Below are 27,155 nucleotides of genomic sequence, written 5' to 3' on the forward strand. Positions count from 1 at the left end.
GTATCCATGGCATGGGTTCTATGGATTCTTGCTTTGCATTTTGGTGAACTGAAAAATACTCTGATGTCTGTCGTTTTTCCTACCAGGCTGGCTGGCTGGCCGACAGACAGACAGACGGACGGACGGACGGTCAGTCAGTCAGTCAGTGTAGGTTATTTACAGTAGGAGATGGGCTTCCATCATCTTATCTTCTATAATTCTATATGGGCTTCGATCTAAAAGGTAGCTAGCAAATGTGAAACGGATTGCAGTGACAAGAGTTGACAGCTGTATGAATTCACCATTTACACAACATATGCTGCAACCTTTTGTAATTTTAATATAGTTTGTTTCATATTGGCTGGCTTCCAACAATAGCTGAATTTGCAAAGCTAGCGAGCACCAATTCCGTTTCTGTGATGTTTGCTATAATCTTTGCTATTGTCAGTTTACTCCAAGATCAGCACACGTGCTTCAAAGTCCCATAGCGACAATTTAGTTTTTGCAACGAGACCATTAAAGATATTTAAGACAATGGTAGAAGAGAGTGTAGTTCTGTTCAGTTGGGAGTTCAATTTATCGCTAACCTTATCACAGGGACTTTGAAGCACTACAGCTGCATGCTGATCATGGAATAAACTGACGATAGCAAAGATTCCATCTTTGACGACGCCACTTAAATGGAATAGGTACTAGCTAGCTTAATAGTTCATGTTTACCCGCTAGCTCTGCAAATTCAGCTAGTGTGTGTGTAAACCCAGCCAACATAAAAAAATTCAAAAACATTGCTATGGCGAGATTGACTGGATTAACCTCACGTCAGTTACGTGCATTGAGTGCCTTTCAGAAAGTAGATACAAACCCTCTGTTACCTGCCACATAAGGAACTGGCCGTGGATCAAACCATTGTGAGGCAAAGGGCGGGGGGTCGCAATCTTTTGAAACTTAAAAACGCTCTATTAAGTGTCTATAATCAGCACAAGTGCTTTCATTGCGTATTATTAATATTATTGAAATTACATAGTTATGTTTACAGTGATATATTGGGGGGGGACAAATCATACTTTTCCCAGGATGGAGGGGTCGTGTCCCCCCCGTGATTTCCGCCTATGGTTGTGTCATTAGATTTGGAGTGTTGTCACAAGACAAAAAATGTGAATACCACTGCACTATCTTTGTTTACTTTGAGTTGACCCTATTTACTCTGCTTACCTAATTACGTCTGTGTAGTGGCAGTGTTCTATTGTTTTCGTGGCATATTGGCTCTGTCTTTACAATAGCATTGTGTTGACTTTGTTCTGTATGTGTTTGCAGGTACAGAGCCCCAACTCTACGATGTGCACTTCAGCCCAGGGGACGGAGCAGAGGGCTGCCCAGAGGAGTACGATGAGGTAGGTGATGTCATTGGATATCATCACAGTTATTGGTTACATTACAGTTACTGCTGGAAATATGACCACTCAACACATACATTATAATAGCAGTGTGACTGCACAGAATATCAATGAACCCCCCTACATAAAGCAGCATGATATGGGCCAGGGTGGTCTAATGTGAATGAGCAGTCCTGTATAGTGGTATAGCATGGTATACCACTGTGACTGCCCATTTGTAATATATTATGACCTTGTGTGGTCCAGTTGTGCTGTTACCATTGTCCCTTTGCATACAGAGTTCCCTGGCTGAACTCTCTGCGCCCTCACTCATTCCACAGTAATCAGCGAGTGGCCAGCAAAGCTATCATTACCACTCTTTGAATATTCCGCATGCTGAACACTACGGTTTGGCACAGGGTCCAATGACATCTGGCAGAATTTTCACATCGTATTTTTCTTTCGACCAAATATTGAATGGTTAGAGTCTCTGGTCACATATACACATGTATTCTATTGTGTTTTTTCAGCTGCGGTGAGCATATCTGAAATTCTTGGCTCATCTCGTGCGTGGACTTTGACTGTTTATTAAATCTTTCTGCTGCCTCCACAAGATTAAACATTTTCTTTTGACTGTTATTCCATCAGTTTGCTTCGATCACTCTAGTATGAGTGCACTGTATGGTGCCTAATAGTACACGCAAAACACCCGTTTCAACGTCAACAGTAAAGAGGCGACTCCGGGATGCTGGCCTTCTAGGCAGAGTTGCAAAGAAAAAGCCATATCTCAGACTGGCCAATAAAAATAAAAGATTAAGATGGGCAAAAGAACACAGACACTGGAAAGAGGAGCTCTGCCTAGAAGGCCAGCATCCCGGAGTCGCCTCTTTACTGTTGACGTTGAAACGGGTGTTTTGCGTGTACTATTAGGCACCATACAGTGCACTCATACTAGAGTGATCGAAGCAAACTGATAGAATAACAGTCAAAAGAAAATGTTTAATCTTGTGGAGGCAGCAGAAAGATTTAATAAACAGTCAAAGTTGAGGACTTTGAGACTTGACGTTGAGACTGGTGTTTTGCGGGTACTATTTATTGAGGCTGCCAGTTGAGGACTTATGAGGCGTCTGTTCCTCAGACAAGACACTAATGTACTTGTCCTCTTGCTCAGATATGCATCAGGGCCTCCCACTCCTCTTTCTATTCTGGTTAGAGCCAGTTTGCTCTGTTCTGTGAAGGGGGTAGTACTCAGCATTGTACGAGATCTTCAGTTTCTTGGCAATTTCTTTCATGGAATAGCCTTCATTTCTCAGAACAAGAATAGACATGAGTTTCAGAAGAAAGTTATTTGTTTCTGGCCAGATTGAGCCTGTAATTGAACCGACAAATGCTGATGCTACAGATACTCAACTAGTCTAAAGAAGGCCAGTTTTATTGCTTCTTCAATCAGCAATACAGTTTTCAGCTGTGCTAACATAATTGCAAAAGGGTTTTCTAATGATCAGTTAGACTTTTAAAATTATAAACATGGATTAGCTAACACAACGTGCCATTGGAACACAGGTGTGATGGTTGCTGATAATGGGCCTCTGTACACCTATGTAGATATTCCATTGAAAATCAGCCGTTTCCAACTACAATAGTCCTTTACAACATTAACAATGTCTACACTGTATTTTTGATCTATTTGATGTTATTTTAATGGACAAATAGCTTTTCTTTCAATAACAAGGACATTTCTAAGTGACCCCAAACTTTTGAACTGTAGTATATGCATATATATATATATATACACATACATACAATGGGGAGAACAAGTATTTGATACACTGCCGATTTTGCAGGTTTTCCAGCTTACAAAGCATGTAGAGGTCTGTAATTTTTATCATAGGTACACCTCGGGAATCTAAAACAAAAATCCAGTGAATCACATTGTATGATTTTTAAGTAATTAATTTGCATTTTATTGCATTACATACAGTGGGGCAAAAAATTATTTAGTCAGCCACCAATTGTGCAAGTTCTCCCACTTAAAAAGATGAGAGAGGCCTGTAATTTTCATCACAGGTACACTTCAACTATGACAGACAAAATTAGAAGAAAAAAATCCAGAAAATCACATTGTAGGATTTTTTATGAATTTATTTGCAAATTATGGTGGAAAATAAGTATTTGGTCAATAACAAAAGTTTATCTCAATACTTTGTTATATACCCTTTGTTGGAAATGACAGAGGTCAAATGTTTTCTGTAAGTCTTCACAAGGTTTTCACACACTGTTGCTGGTATTTTGGCCCATTCCTCCATTCAGATCTCCTATAGAGCAGTGATGTTTTGGGGCTGTTGCTGGGCAACACGGACTTTCAAGTCCCTCCAAAGATTTTCTTTGGGGTTGAGATCTGGAGACTGGCTAGGCCACTCCATGACCTTGAAATGCTTCTCACGAAGCCACTACTTCGTTGCCCGGGCGGTGTGTTTGGGATCATTGTCATGCTGAAAGACCCAGCCACGTTTCATCTTCAATGCCCTTGCTGATGGAAGGAGGTTTTCACTCAAAATCTCATGATACATGGCCACATTCATTCTTTCCTTTACACGGATCAGTCGTCCTGGTCCCTTTGCAGAAAAACAGCCCCAAAGCATGATGTTTCCACCCCCATGCTTCACAGTAGGTATGGTGTTCTTTGGATGCAACTCAGCATTCTTTGTCCTCCAAACATGACGAGTTGAGTTTTTACCAAAAAGTTCCATTTTGGTTTGTTTCATCTGACCATATGACATTCTCCCAATCTTCTTCTGGATCATCCAAATGCTCTCTAGCAGACTTCAGACAGGCCTGGACATGTACTGGCTTAAGCATTGGGACACGTCTGGCACTGCAGGATTTGAGTCCCTGGTGGCGTAGTGTGTTACTGATGGTAGGCTTTGTTACGTTGGTCCCAGCTCTCTGCAGGTCATTCACTAGGTCCCCCGTGTGGTTCTGGGATTTTTGCCCACCGTTCTTGTGATTATTTTGACCCCACGGTGTGAGATCTTGCGTGGAGCCCCAGATCGAGGGAGATTATCAGTGGTCTTGTATGTCATCTATTTCCTAATAATTACTCCCACAGTTGATTTCTTCAAACCAAGCTGCTTACCTATTGCAGATTCAGTCTTCCCAGCCTGGTGCAGGTCTACAATTTTGTTTCTGGTGTCTTTTGACAGCTCTTTGGTCTTGGCCATAGTGGAGTTTGGAGTGTGACTGTTTGAGGTTGTGGACAGGTGTCTTTTATACTGATAACAAGTTCAAACAGGTGCCATGAATACAGGTAACGAGTGGAGGACAGAGGAGCCTCTTAAAGAAGAAGTTACAGGTCTTTGAGAGCCAGAAATCTTGCTTGTTTGTAGGTGACCAAATACTTATTTCCCACCATAATTTGCAAATAAATTCATTAAAAATCCTACAATGTGATTCTCTGGATTTTTTTCTTTTAATTTTGTCTATCATAGTTGGAGTGTACCTATGATGAAAATTACAGGCCTCTCTCATATTTTTAAGTGGGAGAACTTGCACAATTGGTGGCTGACTAAATACTTTATTGCCCCACTGTATATCTCACTGGTCACCCCAAAGCCAATTCCTACTTTGGTTGCCTTTCCTTCCAGTTCTCTGCTGCCAATGACTGGAACGAACTGCAAAAATCACTGAAACTGGAGATTCATGTCTCCCTCACTAGCTTTAAGCACCAGCTACCAGAGCAGCTCACAGATCACTGCACCTGTACATAGCTCAGCTCCTTGCACATTCATCTTCTGCACATCAATCACCGCACATTAATTGGTATATTGTAATTACTTCGCCACCATGGCCTATTTATTGCCTTACCTCCCTTATCTTCCCTCATTTGCACACACTGTATAGACCTTTTCTACTGTATTATTGACTGTATGTTTGTTATTCCATATGTAAGTGCGTTGTTGTATGTGTCGAACTGCTTTGCTCCATCTTGGCAAGGTCACAGTTGTAATTGAGAACTTGTTAAATAAAGGTGAAATACATTTTTTTTATTCTCATTTTTTTTGTCATAGTTGAAGTGTACCTATGATGAAAATTACAAGCCTCTCATCTTTTTAAGTGGGAGAACGTGCACAATAGGTGGCTGACTAAATACTTTTTTGCCCCACTGTAAATGTGACATTTCAGTTTTTTTATGAATTCATATTATTGGGGTATTGTGTGTAGATTGATGAGGGAAATACATTTTTTTATCCATTTTAGAATAAGGCTGTAACATACGTTTTTTGGGAAAAGTCAAGGGCTTTGAATTCTTTCTGCATGCACTGTATTGCGGTTCGATACTGTGATTTTTTTTGCCATTAGATGTATTTGGTATTTTATTAGGATCCCCATTAGCTATTGCAAAAGCAGCATCTATTCTTTCTCGGGGTCCACACAAAACTTGAAACATAATACAGAATGAAATAATACAAAACATCAATAGACAAGAACTGCTCAAGGCACACGAAGCCTACATATCAATGCATACACACAAACTATCTAGGTTAAATAGGGGAGAGGCGTTGTGCATTGAGGTGTTACTTTATCTTTTTTTTGGAAGCAGGTTTGCTGTTTATTTGAGCAGAATGCGTTTGAAGGAAGTTCCATGCAATAAGGGCTCTATATAATACTGTACACTTTCTTGAATTTTGTTTTTGATCTGGGGACTGTGAAACGAACCCTGGTGGCTTGTCTTTTATAAAAAGATGAAGTGATGCAGTCAGTCTCTCCTCAACTCTTAGCCAAGAGAGACTGGCTTGCATAGTAGTTGCATCAGCCCTCTGAGTACAATGAAGAGCAGAATGTGCAGCTTAACTAAGTCTTTCCTTTCAGCACTGGAGCACATGACGGGACAATAATCAAGATTAGATAAAACTAGAGCCTGCAGAACTTGCTTTTTGGAGTGTTGTGTCAAAAAAGCAGAGCATCTCTTCATGAAGGACAGGCCTTTCCCCATCTTTACAACCATTGAATCTACATTTGAAGTCGGAAGTTTACATACGCTTAGGTTGTAGTCATTAAAACTACAACCTATAGTTTTGGCAAGTCGGTTAGGACATCTACTTTGTGCGTGACACAAGTAATTTTTCACAAAATTGTTTACAGACAGATTATTTCACTTATAATTCACTGTATCACTATTCCAGTGGATCAAAGGTTTACAGACACTAAGTTGACTGTGCCTTTAAACAGCTTGGAAAATTCCATAAAATTATGTCATGGCTTTAGAAGCTTCTGGCTAATTGACATCATTTGAGTCAATTGGAGGCGTACCTGTGGATCTATTTCAAGGCCTACCTTCAAACTCATTGAATCTTTGCTTAACATCATGGGAAAATCAAAAGAAATCAGCCAAGACCTCAGAAAAAATATTGTAGACCTCCACAAGTCTGGTTCATCCTTGGGAGCAATTTCTAAACGCCCGAAGGTACCACGTTCATCTGTACAAACAATAGTACGCAAGTATCAACACCATGGGACCACGCAGCCGTCATACTGCTCAGGAAGCAGACGTGTTCGGTCTCCTAGAGATGAAAGTACATTGGTGCGAAAAGTGCAAATCAACCCCAGAACAATAGCAAAGGACCTTGTGAAGATGCTGGAGGAAACAGGTACATAAGTATCTATATCCACAGTAAAACGAGTTCTATAGCAAGGAAGAATCCACTGCTCCAAAGCTGCCATATAAAAGCCAGACTACGGTTTGCAACTGCACATAGGGACAAAGATTACTTTTTGGAGAAATGTCTGTTCAGCCATAATGACCATTGTTATGTTTGGAGGAAAAGGGGAGGCTTGGAAGCCGATGAACATCATCCCAACGGTGAAGCACGGGGGTGGCAGCATCAAGTTGTGGGGGTGCTTTGCTGCAGGAGGGACTGTTGCACTTCACAAAATAGATGGCATCATGAGGGGGGAACATTTTGTGGATATATTGAAGCCATCTCAAGTTAGAGCTTGGTTGCAAATCGGTCTTCCAAATGGACAACGACCCCAAGCATACTTCCAAAGTTGTGGAAAAATGGCTTAAGGATAACAAAGTCAAGGTATTGGAGTTGCCTTCACAAAGCCCTGACCTCAATCCTAGAGAACATTTGTAGGCAGAACTGAAAAAGCGTGTGCGAGCGAGGAGTCTGCAAATCTGATTCAGTTACACCAGCTCTGTCAGGAGGAATTAGCCAAAATTCACCCAACTTGTTGTTGTGGAAACTTGTGGAAGGCTTCCCGAAACATTTGACCCAAGTAAACAATTTAAATGCAATGCTACCAAATACTAATTGAGTGTATGTGAACTTCTGACCCACTGGGAATGTGATGAAGGAAATAAAAGCTGAAATAAATCACTCTCTACTATTATTCTGACATTTCACATTCTTAAAATTAAGTGGTGATCATAAGGTAATTTTTACTAGGATTAAATGCCAGGAATTGTGAAAAACTGAGTTTTAATGTATTTGGCTAAGGTGTATGTAAACCTCCGACTCCAACTGTATATGTTTTGACCATGACAGTTTACAATCTAAGGTAACGCCAAGTAATTTAGTCTTCTCAACTTGTTCAACAGCCGCCATACCGTTCATTTCCAGATTCAGCTGAGGTCTAAATCTTAAGGAATGATTTGTACCAAAGACAATGCTCTTAGTTTTAGAGATGTTCAGGATCATTTTATTGCTGGCCACCCATTACAAAACAGACTGCAACTCTTCGTTAATGGTTTCAGTTACTTCATTAGGTGTGGTTGCTGATGCTTATATGGTTGAATCAGCATTATACATGGACACATATGCTGTGTTTAATGCCAATGGCAGTTCATTCGTAAAAATAAAAAAGAGTAGAGGGCCTAGAGAGCTGCCCTGTGGTACACCACACTTTACATGTTTGACATTTGAGAAACTTCCATTAAAGAAAATCCTTTGAGTTCTTTTAAATTGTCATATCGTGGGTTTAGAGCTATCAGATGTTGAAAAGCCATAACATATACATTTTTTCAACAACAGGTTAGGGTCAATAATATCAAAGGCTTCACTGAAATCTAACACTACAGCTCCCACAATCTTCTTCTTTTTAATTTATTTCAACCAATCATCAGTCATTTGTTAATTTGTTTACAGAGAAATAACATTGTATTCGGTTAAACACCATTTTTTGGTAAGAGCTGGTGGCAAGCTTCTTGGTCTGCTGTTAGAATCATTTAAATGCCACTTTACCACTCTTGGGTAGCGGAATTACTTTGGCTTCCCTCCAGAGAACATAGACTTTCCTCAAGGCTCAGATTAAAAATATGACAGATAGGAGTGGCTATAGAGTCAGCCACCATCCTCTATAGCTTTCTATCTAAGTTGTCAATGCCAGGAGGTTTGTCATTATTGATCGATAACAATAATTTTTACACCTCTCCCACACTAACTTTTAAAAATTCAAACTTGCAATGCTTTTCTTTCATGATTTGTTTTTTATGCATTAATACTTTTGCTCACTGGTCGTTGTTGGCATTTCCTGCCTAAGTTTGCCCACTTTGGCAACATCAAATGGTTTTGTAACGAATAAGTCATCTGATTTGATGAAAGATGGAGTTGAATTTGTCTCGCTGCCCATAATTTGATTTAAAGTACTCCAACGTTTTTTTCCATCATTCTTTATATCATTGATCTTGGCTTCATAATACAGTTTCTTCTTTTTTTGGGGGGGGGTTCTCAATTTACAGCAAGTAAGCCAGTGAGACTTTTTAGCCACTCCTTTTACCCCATCTCTTTCAACCATACAGTTTTTCAATTCCTCATTAATCCATGGAGCCTTAGCAGTTCTAACAACCTTTTTCTTAACAGTTGCATGTTTATAAATAATTGGAAAAAGCAATTTCATAAATTCATCAAGAGCAGCATCTGGATGCTCCTCATTAATCACATCAGACCACCAAATATTTGTAACATCATCTACATAGGAGTCAGAGAAAAATATTTTGTATGATCTCTTATACATTATTTTAGGCCCAGCTGTTGGAACTTTGGCTTTCCTGGATATAATCACTATATTGGGATCACTGCATCCAATGGGCATGGATGCAGCTTTAGAACTAAGTTCTACCAGTATTAGTAAAACTATGATCAATACATGTGGATGATCTTGTTCCTGTAGTGTTTGTAAACACCCTGGTAGGTTAATTAATAACCTGAACCAGATTACAGGCATTGGTTACAGTAAGAAGCTTCCTCATGAGTGGACAGCTTGATGAAAACCAGTCAATATTCAGATCCCCAAGAAAGTAATTACATCACATACACTATCAAGCATTTCACACATATTATTTAGATACTGACTGTTTGCACCTGGTGGCCTATAGCAACACCAACCTGCAACCACAACACTTCAATAACCCTTGACACAAGATCTTCTCTAAGCATGACAGGGATATGGCTCGGAATATATACAGCAACACCTCCCCCATAAGTATTTATGTTTTTTCTATAGATGTTATATCCTTGTATTGCTACTGCTGTATCATCAAATGAATTATCTAAGTGAGTCTCAGAAATCGCTAAAATATGAATGTTATCTGATGTTAGCAAGTTATTGATTTCATTAACCTTATTTCTAAGGCTACATATATGGGCTATTTTCAACCCTTCCCTGGGTAGGTTATCAGAGATAGACATACTGTAATACTGAAAAGATCAAACAAAGCAAGGGAAGAAAAAAAATACATTCAGCAGTCCATTAATCAATTGGTGTGTGTGTGCTACGGGGTTGAAGCTACGAACCCATAGGCTTGGCTCTCATCATGTTCCAAACATATTGCTCACCATATGTCTGCTGCAAAGGGACAAGAGTGAGCCATTAGAAAACTAGTTTTGATCAGTTATGGAAATAAAAGTGTGGAAAACAAATAGGCTCCCTATTTAAATAGAAGATGGAGAAAAAGCTATGAAGGAAGTTTTAGTGCAGGTACAGCCAACTAGCACAAAAATAATATTGTCAAACATATCGTCAAACATACAGTAATATCTCTGTCACGGTCGTCCTCCTCTTCATCTGAAGAGGAGAGGCGAGAAGGATCGGAGGACCAAAATGCAGCGTGATATGTGTTCATGTTGAATGTTTTAATTAAAGAAAGAACTGAACACAGAAACACTATACAAAAACAGTAAACAAAATAACAACCGTGACCCTAATGCGAGCTGCACTGAAACAAGCCATCAACATAGACAATCACCCACAAACAAACAGTGCAACCCAGGCTACCTAAGTATGATTCTCAATCAGAGACAACTAATGACACCTGCCTCTGATTGAGAACCATACTAGGCCGAAACATAGAAATCCCAAATCATAGAAAATCAAACATAGACTGCCCACCCAACTCACGCCCTGACCATACTAAATAAATACAAAACAAAGGAAATAAAGGTCAGAATGTGACAATCTCGATATGCAACTATCATCCCCCCATCACTATTAACTTGTTGACATGTTGAATCAAGTCCAACACCTTTTTTAAATGGACTTATGATTATTATTAAACCCCAATAATACCTACATGATGAGGAGAATATGGACAGAATTATGAAATCCTGACATTAAAACGGAATTCAACAATATAAAAACATTTGTTGAACCTAGGAGATCGACTAAATGTATTGAAAATGAATGACTTTGACCAATATTATCGTAAGACAAAATGTATCAGTGATTCATATTTTCCTTTCAATTTCTGAAGAGGCAACACAGGAATGCCCGTCTGTGTGTGCTGTTTGACTACCACTTTGTGTAGCTATTAGCGATGATGCTAATAATGACAACTGTTTTCTTGTGGATTGAATGGCTTTCCCAAAAACCTCAATAAAATATCTACAAAGTATACTGACCTGGTATCATGATTATTTGTGTTACTCCAGTGGCAATTTGTTTAGCAAACTCAGAAACACAGCTAACCAATCAAGTCTTTGTTGCAATTGAATTAAAGGGTATCTACACTCAAAAATACAAATGTATAAAAATATATTATTATTTTTTCACCAAAAGTGGTCTCCTGATGTGGTTAGTCTCCTGATGTGGTTAGTCTCCTGATGTGGTTAGTCTCCTGATGTGGTTCGTCTCCTGATGTGGTTAAAGTATTGTTGTGGACATCCAATTTTGAAGTTTTTCCTGTTAAATATGTGTGATTTTTGAGAGTGAAAACCTAGAAAAAAAATAATAATAAAAAATAAAACCGGGAAAAATAAAATGGAGAAAACATAATTCAGGAAAAAAATCTAACAGATTTTATAGGTCCTTACTTAGAAAGTCCGAATAACACCTGTTTTGACCAATGGGTAACGTAATACGTTAATTGTGTATATAATCCTCTAACAAACCTCATGTCTCTATCATAATCTGTTCAAAAGTTATTGCTGTTTTACCCTTGTAGGATGGCCAAAATTACGGTGTCTAAATCAGTTTATGACAGAAAAAGTGGTCAGAAATAAGAAGAATTGCACAGCATCACGTCAGCTAGGCTGGATGCTGTGCGAGAATAAAGGCTACCTGACAGGCTCACTTTCCCGTTGAACTCATCATCTTTATTCTACAATCCGCAGGGCATATACAAATATAGAGGTAAAATAGATATTGATTTTGAGACATGCATGTAGTATTTCATAGTTTTATTTAATCTTCATATTAATGCGAAATTCCTGTTCTTTTTTTGAAGATTTCTCACAAAACAAGCGTATCTCTGTGAAATGTCAACGGAGCACTGATCGCACCGCCAGCTTTTTATTTTTAAAGGCTTTTACATTTAATTCAGCTCGTTTCATGGTAATTAAGCTTTTTGCAACCCGGAAAAACTACTTTGAAAACGACCACCACAACATGTAAAGTCCTCAAAAGTTGCTGCAAGAAAGCTCCACCGCTCTGTCAACGGCGCTCTGTGCTCATTATAGGATGTATTGTGTTACAAAATCCGACATATACTGTTAATTAAATGTTAAAGAAAGACCCCATGGAACGATTCAGAACATGAATAATTTGTCTTTGTAAAATGTATTCACCAAGCGAAATGTCATCACCAAAGCTTGTTTTCACCCACTCTGGGTAGAGTATGTACACCCTACCCTACCTATAGTTATTGCGCACACCTCCACAAAAACACAGTGAAGAGAGTTACAGAAACGGGTCTGTCCTCTCCATAACATTGAACTAATCATGAACTGCTGTATCTCTATTAGTATACATTTAACAAAACAAATTCTGCCCTAGGAAATAGCAGTAGCTGAATTGGATAGTTGGTGGTTGGTGCTAGTGAAGTCGACGCCACACCTGTGACCCTTAACTCGTTTTTCCCCCTGGGGTCCGAGCATTGAAGGTTCCTCTCTCAACAGCCACGCTGTTCTTGGCTCTCAAAACAGGAGAAGTGAGGTAGCTGGGCGGAGGGCCTGCTTGCCTTGAGAAACCAAAGACCCCACCTACTTTTCCTTTTCCTTTGCCTTCCCGCTCTCAAACAAACACCCAGCCAGTGTCCAGCCCCCTCTCCTCAGCCTCCTCCCCAGGCAAAGGGTTCAATCTCTACGCTTACGTCATGCTGGTTTTGTCTCCTTAAGGTAAACGGTGAGTAAAATAAATAAGTAAACAGTGAGTCAGTTTATGGCTATGCACATACAGTATATGGCATTCTTCGTTCAATTATATAAGCCTATAAAGACTGGTAGAAAGGGGGCGGGGGCTTAATGATTCACCCTGTCAAATTCGACCAGGAACTGGAGTCATTGAAACTGAAAAAATTAAAGGGGACATTGCTCCCTCTATTTCATGTGATATTTTGACCATCAAATTCAGTGAGAGGAGTAGATTGGCTGGTCGTTGATGTACCATATGCTATACCGTTTCCTTCCCCTGCCCTTCGGACTCTTTTCAGTCTACAGAGTCCACCCCTTTTGAGAAGGTCTCATGACAGGCCAGTCTTCCTACATGTGAGCCCCAGGCAGACATAATGGTTTTGGGAATGGTGGACAGCCCTCTGGGCCCGGTTCCTCCTGGAGCTCCACACAGACCGGTAGGGGAGGCTCTTTGACTATTGTCCTTATGTCCTCGGTCACCTAAGCTTAAGTTAAGCCTAATTTTATAAGTAACCAGACAATGTTTATTGATTATAATGTGGGTTTAGCAATCTATTGATTGTTGATGAAATGCAAACGAGAGGAGACGTATGTGAGTTTGCGGTCGCACGCCGTCAATTGCTTTGTGTGTGCTAAACCTATTGTTGTGTGTTGCCCAGTATATAACTTTATTCATGTATTTATGATCAGGAAGTACAAATGTGATGTAATCATTTTTGATGATTAAATCGCGAGGGTTAAAGCTTCAATGTAGATGCTTACCTTGTTATCCTTGTTTATTGAAAAGAGTTTTGTTCATTTCCTGGTCTGAGAATTGATGGGGAAATGGGGTGCATTGAGAGCATACTTGATGAATGGTAATGCGGTAGCTTATCCTGTGGGATGTACATGTTTATATCCCAGGTTGTATTTATGCTTAAAAGCATGTGTGGCACCTTTTATTGGTAGTAATTCATGTGATTTTGTTTTTTTTATACTGAACAAATAATTTAATGTTACAATTTCTACAATTTTACCAAGTTCAAGTATATACTGTATATACTGTATTTTATACCATTTATTGCATCTTATTGCATCTTGCCTATGCCGCTCTGTCATTGTTCATCCATATATTTATATGGTGCTTGCCTACGGAGCTGTGAGGGGAACGGCACCGCAGTACCTCCAGGCTCTGATCAGGCCCTACACCCAAGCAAGGGCACTGCGTTCATCCACCTCTGGCCTGCTCGCCTCCCTACCATTGAGGAAGTACAGTTCCCGCTCAGCCCAGTCAAAACTGTTCGCTGCTCTGGCCCCCCAATGGTGGAACAAACTCCCTCACGACGCCAGGACAGCGGAGTCAATCACCACCTTCCGGAGACACCTGAAACCCCACCTCTTCAAGGAATACCTAGGATAGGATAAGTAATCCTTCTCACCACCCCCCCCCCTAATGATTTAGATGCACTATTGTAAAGTGGCTGTTCCACTGGATGTCAGAAGGTGAATTCACCAATTTGTAAGTCGCTCTGGATAAGAGCGTCTGCTAAATGACTTAAATGTAAATGTAAAATGTATATATTTATATGTATATATTCTTATTCCATTCCGTCACTTAGATTTTTGTGTATTAGTTAGTTGTTGTGGAATTGTTAGATTACATGTTAGATATTGCTGCACTGTCGAACTAGAAGCACAAGCATGTCGTTACACTCTGCTAACCATGTGTATGTGACCAATAAAAACCACACCACCCTCTGGAGAGCCCTGCGGTTGCGGGCGGTGCAGTTGCCGTACCAGGTGGTGATACAGCCCGACAGAATTCTCTCAATTGTGCATCTGTAAAAGTTTGTGAGGGTTTTAGGTTCCAAGCCAAATTTCTTCAGCCTCCCAAGGTTGAAGAGGTGCTGTTGTGCCTTCTTCACCACACTGTCTGTGTGTGTGGACCATTTCAGTTAGTCAGGGATGTGTACACCAAGGAACTTGAAGCTTTCCACCTTCTCCACTGCAGTCCCATCAATGTGGATAGGGGCTTGCTCCCTCTGCTGTTTCCTGAAGTCCACGATCAGCTCCTTTGTTTTGTTGACGTGGGGTGAGAGGTTGTTTCCCTGGCACCACACTTCCAAGGCCTTCACCTCCTCTGCGGCCTGAGGTCCTTAAGGACATTCAGAGACTTGTCCCGAAGCCACTCCTGTGTTGTCTTGGCTGTGTGCTTAGGGTTGTTGTTCTGTTGTAAGGCGAACCTTCACCCCAGTCTGAGGTCCTGAGCGCTCTGGACCAGGTTCTCATCAAGTATCTCTTTGTACTTTGCTCCGTTCATCTTTCCCTTGATCCTGACTAGTCTCCCAGTCCATGCCGCTGAAAAACATTCTTGCAGCATGATGCTGCCACCACCGTGCTTCACCGTAGGGATGGTGCCAGGTTTCCTCCCGACGTGACACTTGGCATTCAGGGAAAAGAGTTCAATCTTGGTTTCATCAGACCAAAGAATCTTGTTTCTCATGGCCTGGGAGTCCTTTAAGTGGCTTTTGGCAAACTCCAAGTGTGCTGTCATGTGCCTTTTACTGAGGAGTGGCTTCTGTCTGGCCACGCTACCATAAAGGCCTGATTGGTGGAGTGCTGTAGAGATGGTTGTCCTTCTGAAAGGTTCTCCCATCTCCACAGAGGAACTCTTGGAGCTCTGTCAGAGTGACCATCAGGTTCTTGGGCACCTCCCATATCAGGATGCACCTGAGCTCAATTTCGAGTCTCATAGCAAAGGGTCTGAATAATTATGTAAATAAGGTATTTATTTGTATTTGGAAAAAAAATTGCTAACATTTCTAAGAACCACTTTTCTCTTTGTCATTATGAGGTATTGTGTGTATATAGAGGGATTTTAAAAATATTTTTATCAATTTTAGAATAAGGCTCTAACATAACATGGAAAAGGAACGGGGTCTGAATTCCTTATGAATGCATTATATGTAATTTAAATGTTTAAGATATGGCTGCATTGTTCCGCAGACCCAAAACCGATCCAAATGTATCATGCATTGGTCAGCAAATGTATTCAAACGTTACGAATCACAGATTCACTAAAACGTTTTGCTCAAATGACTTTCTTCCTTCTGAAAATACCTAATCTTTTGTGACAACTGATCAATCAATCAAATGTATTTATAAAACCCGTTTTTACATCAGCCGATGTCACAAAGTGCTATACAGAAACCCAGCTTAAAACCCCAAACAGCAAGCCATGCAGATGTAGAACTGATGCTTTCTCTCCTTCAGTGTTGAACTAAGCATGTAATTATGTTGACAGTCAATGACCTGCAAGTTATTTTTCATTTTGACCAACCCCAGGGAATATCAGTAGCCTTGTCAAACTGCTCACTGTGCCCAGCTTCGCACGTTGACCAACGCAAGGTATGAGGCCTGTTCCTGATCTTGCACATCTGCGTGGCACCTTAAGCATTCAAATGCTAAAATGTCTTGCGTGATGTTCACATATTTTTGGTCATGTAGTGTATGTCACAACAGGTAAAAATGTGTCAAGACTGTGTAATGACAAAAGTTGTGTAAGCTGTTATGACATGGTTATGATGCTGGGTGTCAAGTAAGGTTTTTTACCTGTTTGTCAGCAAGTCTGTCAGCAAAGTTACAGCTAGGTAAAAAGTAGGGTGTAACAATCAAACTAGTATACATTACAGCCTACAGTATGTAGTCATCACCTCTCAACTGGGTGTGTTTACTCTTTGTTAGCTAATACATACAGTCCATCCACATATCAGCTACTGTACCAGCCCTCATACTGCTATTTTTAGTCACCTGTTAATGATTTCTCAATTTAAAAAATGTCCACTTAACTCCCTCTCTGTCCCAGATACGTTGGACCACTATTGTGGAGGATTCCCAACTTGATCTAATAAGATTACTAAAATGTTCCTATTTCCCTCCTGTAGCAGAACGAGGTGACGGATAGTGCCTACCTGGGCTCGGAGAGCACCTACAGCGAGTGTGAGATGTTCACCGACGAAGATTCGGGAGCCTTAGTCCAGCCAGAGATGCACGAGGATGTGGAGACGGACAGTGGCATCGACGCAACGCTGCACGACCCCGAGGACAGCCACAACAGGTCAGTTCTGACTTACTTAAACCTCTTTACTCCATGTGGAGCATAGGGCTGCATGTCCTTTGCATTTTTTTCTGCTTCTCCTCAGGACAGGCCCATGGTCCAATAGTCAGTCCTGACCGTGACCATGACCTCTAACCTTAACCCGACCCACATACCGTTGGCCAAAGTCAAACCCTAACCCCATACACCCTCCCCTCCTACTTAGAACTACCATAAACATTAACCTTGAGGTAATGTTTTAATGACATCTGTAGCTAAGTCGAGGTGAATCAGTTGAGGCAGAAGTGGGTCAAAACTGTTAGTGATGCGGGGGTTGACTCATGTCCCCTGGTTATATCCACGGGGAGGGCAGGTTTAGGATCAAAAAATATTGTGTGAATGAAGGGTGGGTGTGTGGCAGGCAGCTTGAAGAGAGAAAGCAATATATAAAAGATACAAATGTAAAATTCTTGTGCAATTTTATCTATAGTCTACATTGACATTCATCTTTAATTGTTTTCAGGCTATCTGGCATTAGTGCACAAGAGTATAAGCTTCAGTGTTTTTGGGAAAGGGCAGAAAAAGTCCATGTTGATCCACTGAGGCAAATGGGACAATGTCAGAGTTTAATTCAGTAAGAGAAAAGCTACGAAATGGAGAGTTGAAAATAATGAGAAGGTAGGGCCGTGAAAGTAATGTTTGCAAAAGATTTGGTGAAGTGGTAAAATAGTATGATAGCAGTGCTGGCTATGTTGTTTGTGTGTGATTATTGTGAGGTGCTATACAGATTTGACACAAACAAGACCGGGCCTTCAAATAGGCCTATGGCACATCAAGGGAACTGTTGCTTACTGTTCAGATGGGAAACTGAAATCTAGACACTGACTTTAGGGCTGTAACCTTTCACATAGCCTGCAGAATTAAGCATTTCTTTCAGTAACATTATATACCAAATGTGACCCGTTTCAAGAAGCTAGGCGTATGTTGCACGTCACTACTTTACAGGAGAGGCATTTGAACGTCTTTTAATTAAAAAAAAATCAAAATGCGTTTTTTGGCAGAAATACCTTCTAGAACTTGTGAACTTTCATGTCCCTTAATAACAAACTTGTATTTCCTCTGTAAATACGAATACAATTATTAATTACGAACAGTTTATTTAGCCACTGAAAAAGACAGGAATCTTCCCGCTCGCCATGATTGGCTGTGCTAATGGATGGGCTGGACATGCCGGGAGATGAATTTGGATTGGTCTGCCATGTAGCATGCTTCTGTCTAACGTGAACTGCTCAGTATGTGTTGATAATCCTTTCTACCACAGATTACGGGCATCTATTGTATTTCATAAACATGTGTAGATGTCTAGACAATATTGACCCATCCACTTAGCTAGATGTGGCTGGGGGGTGGTTACAGCATTTCTTTCACATGACCCATCAATTTAGACAAGTGTGTCTGGGTAAACGTCAGCTAATAATTATCTGGACACTTTTTGTTTTTGATATTGCTACTATGTAAATATGCAAGTAACCATTTCACTGTACCGTTTACACCTTCTGTATCTTGCGCATGTGACAAATAAACTTAGATTTGATTTCATTTAGTCTGTGTTTACCAGAGACAGTAATGTGAAGAACAACATGACTGGCACCAAAGTCAGGTTAGGATATAGGCCAAAAGTGTATTTTTACCTGGAGCTTTTCCTTCCTGTAGGCTACTACTTTTAGTCATTAAATATTTGGTTGTTAACTACATTACTCACTCTGTTTAACACATGGATTCACATGTGAATCCTTAAAGAGATGGGGTGGCGCTAAAGCTTAAGAGGATGTGAACGATGCTGAATGAGTGTAGACAAAGAAGGGCTCTCCAGTAGGTGTACCAAAGTATTCAAAGGCCATTTTCTCAAAAGTGGGGTAACAAGTTTATCAACTTTTGAAGCGGAATTAATTTCCCATTGTTCCTCAACTGCAGTGAACTATATACCATTTTCTAGCTCTGAGTCTCTACTTTTATCCAATGTAAAACACGCCATTTAAAATGTTGCTACATAGGACCGAATCCAGGTTGTGGGTCACAAATGTATATTTTGACTCTGGGACAGGAGTGGAGAAATATGATTTCTTTCTTTCAGCATTTGAGAGAATGTTAGGGACGTCTGTAGAGGTGCTATCTCTATCAGCACCATAAAAAGTGGTCTTTTGAGCGGTTATTGCATTTTCTCCTCTGTGCCTAAACGTCTTTGCTCCTCGAAAGAAGCAGAGATGAGAGAGAACTTACCGATGTCACCTAGATTGAAGCATTCATTCTATTAATTTATGACATTCTGGTGAGCAAGGGTTTATTTAGTGTTCTAGGGCAACATACAGTGCCTTCAGAAAGTATTCAGGCCCCTTGACTTTTTTCACATGTTACGTTACAGCCTTATTCTAAAATGGATAAAAAAGAAAAAGAATCCTCAACAATCTAAACACATTTGTTAAGTGCCACCTTGAAGGAGGGAGGTGCAGGAATCAGGAGCAGGAGATCAAGGAAGTCCCAGTGGCACAATAGTTTATCCCGAAAGTCCCAACTCAACAACAACATGGGGGGGAATATGCCCGAACAAGGTCGCCACACACAGGGAAAATAAGCAATACATTTACATTTACATTTTTTTACACACGGGGGAGAAACTCTACTCATACACACAACCAAACCGGTACAACTGCCGTGTGAAAAAACAACAACACAGTAACACAGTAACCACAGCAAAACAATCCCGCACAAAGACTAACAGGCAGCGGAGGTAAATAAACCCACTGAAATTAACTAATGGGACACAGGTGTACACAATACAGACAGACACAAACGAAAAGGAAAAATGGATCGGTAGCAGCTAGTAGGCCGGCGACGACGACCGCCGAGCACCGCCTGAACAGGGAGAGGAGCCACCTTCGGTGGAAGTCATGACAACAATACCCCATAAAGCGAAAACAGTTTATTTTAATTTTTAATTTTGCACATTTACATAAGTATTCAGCCCCTTTGCTATGAGACATGAAATTGAGCTCAGGTACATCCTGTTTCCATTGATTATCCTTGAGATGTGTCTACAACTTGATTGGAGTCCAGCTGTGACTCAGCTGTGAGTCAATTGAATGGACACGATTTGGTAGGACATAGACCTGTCTATATACATCCCACGTTTAACAGTGCATGTCAGAGAAAAAAACAAGCAATGAGGTTGAACACAATACCCATAGAGCTCCTGAGACAAGATTGTGTCGAGGCACAGATCTGGGGTAGGGTACCAAAAAATGTCTGCAGCATTTGAAGGTCCCCAAGTACATCATTCTTAAATGGTAGTTTGGCCCACCCGGCCAAACTGAGCATACTTATGTAAATGTAATATTTTTTATACATTTGCAAACGTTTCTAAAAAAAGAAGAAGAAAAAGAAAGAAACAGTTTCTGCTGTGTCATTATGGGGTATTGTGGGTAGATTGATGAGGAAAACAACTATTTTATCAATAAAAAAAAAAAAGCTGTAACCTAACAAAATGTGAAAAAAGTCAAGGAGTTTGAATTCTGAAGGCACTGTGTAATGACAGAAGAGAAGCTGCTTGTATCTAATTATAGACAGTTGACTAACAAATTGAGAGCTTGGGACTATAAGGTTCTATCTGCAAAGAGATGATTCTGATATAATTGGCTTTAAAGTTACAAACCCTCATTGGTTTGAATTGTGTCAGCAACGTATATCTTTTGTTTTCTTTTAAACGTATTAACATGGATTGAGGTATTTAGTGTACTATGCAGTGCCTTAGACCACTGCGCCACTCGAGAGGCCTAATATTATTTTTTTTACAAAAATGCAGATAGAACCGTATAGTCCCAAGCTCTCAAAATAGCCTACAAAAAAATCAGAAATTATAAACAGAAACATATCTAAGTTACGCAAACATAATACTGCACCACCTGTAAAAATTGTTCTGCTGTCTCTGACTGTAGGCTACAGTGCATTTTCTATATTAGCGGGTTAGGGTTGTTTGCCGGCCTCAGATTTTCACTTTGTCACATATAGTTGGCAGTTGTGGATGGGCTATTAGCAATTGCGGGCCGGTGCAGGTGAACAAACAGCTTACCCACGCACCACTAAAAGCTGTCCTGAAACCACGATATCACTGCTCATCACTCAGACACCAGGGTTTGCACTGTAACAGATAAAGTAAATGTATGAGGCCTTTGACTAAATACTATCGGTGGCCAACTCAGAAAAGTCAAAGAAATACTAGCCTCAGCCATCACAGCCTATCTATCATCAAGCCTTTTTTTCACCTTTATTTAGGCCAGTTGAGAACAAGTTGTCATTTACAACTGCGACCTGGCCAAGATAAAGCAAAGCAGTGGACAAAAACGGCAGCACAGAGTTAAACATAAACAAACGTACAGTCAATTATTTCTATAGAAAATATATGTACAGTGTGTGCAAATATAGAAGAGTAGGGAGGTAAGGCAATAAATAAGCCATGGAGGCTAAATAATTACAATTTAGCATTAACGCTGGAGTGATAGATGTGCAGATGATGATGTGCAAGTAGAGATACTGGGGTGCAAAAGAGCAAGAGGATAAGTAACAATATGGGGATGAGGTTGTTGGGTGTGCTATTTACAGATTGGCTGTGTACAGGTACAGTGATCGGTAAGCTGCTCTGACAGCTGATGCTTAAAATTAGAGAGGGAGATATAAGACTCCTGCTGTCACGCCCTGGCCTTAGTTATCTTTGTTTTCTTTATTATTTTGGTTAGGCCAGGGTGTGACATGGGTGATGTATGGCTTTTGTCTCATCTAGGGTGTTTGTACTGTCTAGGGGGTTTTGTAGTTTTATGGGGTTCTGTTCATTCTAGGTGTTTATGTAAGTCTATGGTTGCCTAGATTGGTTCTCAATCAGAGGCAGGTGTTTATCGTTGTCTCTGATTGGGAACCATATTTAGGCAGCCATGTTCTTTGGGTATTTTTTGGGTGATTGTTTCCTGTGTCAGTGTTTGTTCCACACGGTACTGTTTCGTTGCCAGTTCACATTATTATTTTGTATTTGTGTTCATGTTTAGTTTTTCTTAATAAAAACCCTGGACACCTACCACGCTGCGTATTGGTCCGATTCTCATTTCACCTCTTCAGAGGAAGAGAAGGAAATCTGCCGTGACACCTGCTTCTGTGATTTTTGCAATTCATTCCAGTCATTGTTAGCAGAGATCTGGAAGTATAGAAAGGCGGCCAAAGGAAGTTATGGCTTTAGGGGTGACCAGTGAAATATACCTGCTGGAGTGCGTGCTATGGGTGGGTGTTGCTATGGTGACCAGTGAGCTGAGGTAATGCTGGGCTTTACCAAGAATAGACTTATAGATGACCTGGAGCCAGTGCGTTTGGCGATGAATATGTAGTGAGGTGCCATCCAACGAGAGCATACAGGTCGCAGTGGTGGGTAGTATATGGGGCTTTGGTGACAAAACGGATGGCACTGTGATAGACTACATCCAATTTGCACAGTAGAGTGTTGGAGGCTATTTTGTAAATGACATCGCCGAAGTCAAGGATCGGTAGGACAGTCAGTTTTACGAGAGTATGTTTGGCAGCATGAGTGAAGGAGGCTGCGTTGAGAAATAGGAAGCCGATTCTAGATTTATTTTTGGATTGGAGATGCTTAATCTGAGTCTGGAAGGAGAGTTTACAGTCTAACCAGACACCTAGGTATTTGTAGTTGTCCACATATTCTAAGTCAGAACCGTCCAGAGTAGTGATGCTAGTCGGGCGAGAGGGTGCGGGCAGCAATCGGTTGAAGAGCATGCACTTAGTTTTACTAGCGTTTAAGAGCGGTTGGAGGCCACGGAAGGAGTGTTGTATGGCATTGAAGCTCGTTTGGAGGTTTGTTAGCACAGTGTCCAAAGAAGGGCCAGTCTACAGAATGGCTTTGTCTGCGTAGAGGTGGATCAGAGAATAACCAGCAGCAAGAGTAACATCATTGATATATACAGAGAAAAGAGTCGGCCCGAGAATTGAACCCTGTGGCACCCCCATAGAGACTGCCATAGGTCCCCTACAACAGGCCCTCCGATTTGGCACACTGAACTCTATCTGAGAAGTAGTTGGTGAACCAGGCGAGGCAGTCATTTGAGAAACCAAGGCTGTTGAGTCTGCCAATTAGAATGAGGTGATTGACAGAGTCGAAAGCCTTGGCCAGGTCGATGAAGACGGCTGCACAGTACTGCCTTTTATCGATGGCGGTTATGATATTGTTTAGGACCTTTAATGTGGCTGAGATGCAGTCATGACCAGCTCGGAAACCAGATTGCTATAGCGGAGAAGGTACGGTGGGATTCGAAATGGTCAATGATCTGTTTGTTAACTTGTCTTTAGAGAGGCAGGGTAGGATAGATATAGGTCTGTAACAGTTTGGGTCTAGAGTGTCTCCCCCTTTGAGGAGGGGGATGACCGCAGCAGCTTTCCAATCTTTAGGGATCTCAGACAATACGAAAGAGAGGTTGAACAGGCTAGTAATAGGGGTTGCAACAATTACGGTGGATAATTTCAGAAAGAGAGGGTCCAGATTGTCTAGCCCAGCTGATTTGTAGGGGTCCTTATTTTGCAGCTCTTTCAGAACATCAGCTTTCTGGATTTGGGTGAAGGAGAAATGGGGATGGCTTGGGTGAGTTGCTGTGGGGGGTGCAGAGCTCTTTACTGGGGTAGGGGTATCTAGGTGGAAAGTATGGCCAGCCATAGAAAAATGCTTATTGAAATTCTCGATTATCTTAGATTTACCGGTGGTGACAGTGTTTCCTAGCCTCAGTGCAGTGGGCAGCTGGGAGGAGGTGCTCTTATTCTCCATGGACTATACAGTGTCCCAAAACTTTTTGGAGTTTGTGTTACAGGATGAAAAGTTCTGTTTGAAAAAGCTAGCCTTTGCTTTCCTATCAGCCAGTGTATATTGGTTCCTAACGTCCCTGAAAAGTTGCATATCACGGGGTCTATTCGATGCTAATGCAGTATGCCACAGGATGTTTTTGTGCTGGTCAAGGGCAGTCAAGTGTGGAGTGAACCAAGGGTTATATCTGTTCTTAGTTCAATGTTTTTTGAAAGGGCCATGCTTATTTAAGATGGTGAAGGAAGCACTTTTTAAGAATAATCAGGCGTCCTCTACTGACGGGATGAGGTCATTATCCTTCCAGGATACCCGGGCCAGGTTGATTAGAAAGGCCTGCTCGCAGAAGTGTTTTAGGCAGCATTTGACAGTGATTAGGGTGGTCGCTTGACCCATGATGGACAAAGGCAATGAGGCAGTGATTGCTGAGATCCTGGTTGAAGACAGCAGAGGTGTATTTAGAGGGTGTTTACGGATTTAGGGTTGTACCTGGTAGGTTCCATGATTATTTGTGTGAGATTGAGGGCATCTAGCTTAGATTGTTGGATGGCCGGGGTGTTAAGCATATCCCAGTTTAGGTCTCCTAACAGTACAAACTCTGAAGATAAATGGGTGTTAATTAATTCACATAAGGTGTCCAGGGCACAGCTGGGCGCTGAGGGGGGTCTATAACAAGCGGCAACATTGAGAGACTTATTTCTGGAAAGGTGGATTTTTAAAAGTAGAAAAAAGTAGAAGCTCGAACTGTTTGGGCACAGACCTGGATAGCATGACAGGCTATCCAACTCTGCAGGCTCTCTCTCCAGTAGATTGCAACTCCATCCCATTTGGCAGTTCTATCTTGGCAGAAAATGTAGTTGGGGATGGAAATTTTTGAGTTTTGGGGGCAGAATTTTTCTTCCTAAGCCAGGATTTGGCTAGGACATCAGGGTTGGCGGCGTGTGCTAAAAACATTGGTAAAGCAGCTTGTGTTTCCTAACCAGGCAAAGGGTAGCTAACTAGAAAGCTGGTGGTGACTGGTTAGCTAAGGTGAAGCAAAGCAAATCACATTTTATTGGTCACATACACGTGTTTAGCAGATGTTATTGTGGGTGTAGCGAAATGCTTATGTTTCTAGCTCTGACAGTGCAATAATAATAACAAGTAATATCTAACAATTACACAACATTTACCCAATACACACAAATCTAACTAAAGGAATGGAATGTCAGGGTGCAATAGACTAAGATATAGTATAGCATACAGTATATACATATAAGATGAGTAATGCAAGATATGTAAACATTATTAAAGTGACTTGTGTTCCATTTATTAAAGTGGCCAGTGATTTCAAGTCTATGTATATAGGCAGCAACCTCTATGTGCTAGTGATGGCTATTTAACAGTCTGATGGCCTTGAGAGAGAAGCTGTTTTTCAGTTTCTCGGTCCCAGCTTTGTTGCACCTGTACTGACCTCGCCTTTTGGTGGTGGGGTGAACAGGTAGTGTCTCGGGTGGTTGTTGTCCTTGATTATATTTTTGGTCTTCCTGTGACATCGGGTGCTGTAGGTGTCCTGGAGGGCAGGTAGTTTTCCCACGGAGATGCGTTGGGCAGACTGCAACACCCTCTGGAGAGCCATGCAGTTGCGGGTGGTGCTGTTGCCGTACCAGGCGTTGATACAGCCTGACAGGATGCTCTCAATTGTGCCTCTGTAAAAGTTTGAGGGTTTTAGGTGCCAAGCCAAATTTATTGAACCTCTTGAGGTTGGGGAGGCACTGTTGCACCTTCTTCACCACACTGTCTGTGTGGGTGGACCATTTCAGTTTGTCAGTGATGTGTACGGCAAGGAACTTGAAGCTTTCCACCTTCTCCACTGCAGTCCCTTTGATGTGGATAGGGAGGTGTACCCTCTGCTCTTTCCTGAAGTCCACGATCAGCTCCGTTATTTTCCTTGCACCACACTCCCAGGGCCCTGTTCCCTGTCTCGTCATTGTTGGTAATCAGGCCAACTACTTTTGTGTCATCTGCAAACTGATTGAGTTGGAGGCTTGCATGGCCATGCAGTCATGGGTGAACATGGAGTACAGGAGGGGGCTGAGCACGCATCCTTGTGGGGCCCCAGTGTTGAGGATCAAGTAAGTGGAGGTGTTGTTTCCTACCTTCCCCACCAGGGATGCGGCCCATCTGGAAGTCCAGGACCCAGTTGCACAGGCTGGTGTTCAGACCCAAGGCCTCAAGCTTAATAATGAGCTTAGAGGGTACTGTGTTGTTGAGTGCTGATTTATAGTAAATTAACAGCATTCTTACATAGCTATTCCTCTTGTCCAGAAGGGTTAGGGCAGTGTGCAGTATGATGGCGATTGCATTGTCTGTGGATCTATTGGAGCAGTAAGCAAATTGAAGTGGGTCTAGGGTGACAGGTAAGGTAGAGGTGTTATGATCCTTGGCTAGTCTCTCAATGCACTTCAAAGAAAGATTGAGAGATTGAATATGTCCGTAAACAGAGCAGGCAGCTGGTCTGCGCATGCTCTGAGGAGGGGCTAGGGATGCCGTGTTTAGTTTGTCCGGAAGCAAGATGTTGGTGTCCACAACGTGACTGGTTTTTCTTTTGTAGTCCGTGATTGTCTGTAGACCCTACCACATACGTCTCGTGTCTGAGCCGTTAAAATAAGTATTCATTCAGTATTGTTGTAATTGTCATTATTACAAATACATTTAAAAAATCCGCTGATTAATCGCTATCAGCTTTTTTGGCCCTCCAATAATCGGTATCGGCGTTGAAAAATCATAATCGGTCGACCTCTAGTTTTGATTGCCTTGCGGTGGTTCGCCCTTTCAGTTTTGCACGAATGCTGCCATCTATCTAAGGTTTCTGATTAGGTTAGGTTTTAATAGTCATAGTGGGTACAACATCTGCTATAGACTTCCTGATAAACTCAGTGACCGTATCAGTATATTCGTCAATATTGTTCTTGGAAGCCACTTGGAATATATCCCAGTCCGCGTGATCTAAACAATCTTGAAGCATGGCTTCTGATTGATCAGACCCGCGTTGAATAGTCCTTAGCACGGGTACTTCCTGTTTGAGTTTCTGCCTATAAGAAGGGAGGAGCAAAATGGAGGCATGGTCAGATTTGCAAAAAAGTGGGCGGGGGAGGTCCTTGTAGGCATCCCGGAAGTTGGAGTAGCAGTGGTCGAGTGCTTTAGCTGCGCAAGTACTA

The 27,155-nt window shown here is 41.3% G+C and overlaps 1 protein-coding gene across 3 annotated transcripts in view; it reads left to right on the plus strand.

Moving 5' to 3' along the window:
• LOC135523916 (rab11 family-interacting protein 3-like) overlaps window positions 1–27,155 on the plus strand; it is an 88,772-nt gene that overhangs the window by 27,350 nt on the left and 34,267 nt on the right. For 2 of the 3 annotated variants that reach the window (XM_064950934.1, XM_064950935.1), the window contains exons 3-4: window positions 1,294–1,370; window positions 16,903–17,075. In XM_064950934.1, coding sequence (XP_064807006.1) covers window positions 1,294–1,370; window positions 16,903–17,075 — 250 coding nt within the window. Of the gene's footprint in view, window positions 1–1,293; window positions 1,371–13,205; window positions 13,417–16,902; window positions 17,076–27,155 lie in introns of those variants that run through there. The other variant, XM_064950937.1, reaches the window with a different exon arrangement.

The sequence above is a fragment of the Oncorhynchus masou genome, chromosome 31 (genome assembly GCF_036934945.1).
Source record: "Oncorhynchus masou masou isolate Uvic2021 chromosome 31, UVic_Omas_1.1, whole genome shotgun sequence".
Taxonomy (NCBI): Eukaryota; Metazoa; Chordata; class Actinopteri; order Salmoniformes; family Salmonidae; genus Oncorhynchus; species Oncorhynchus masou.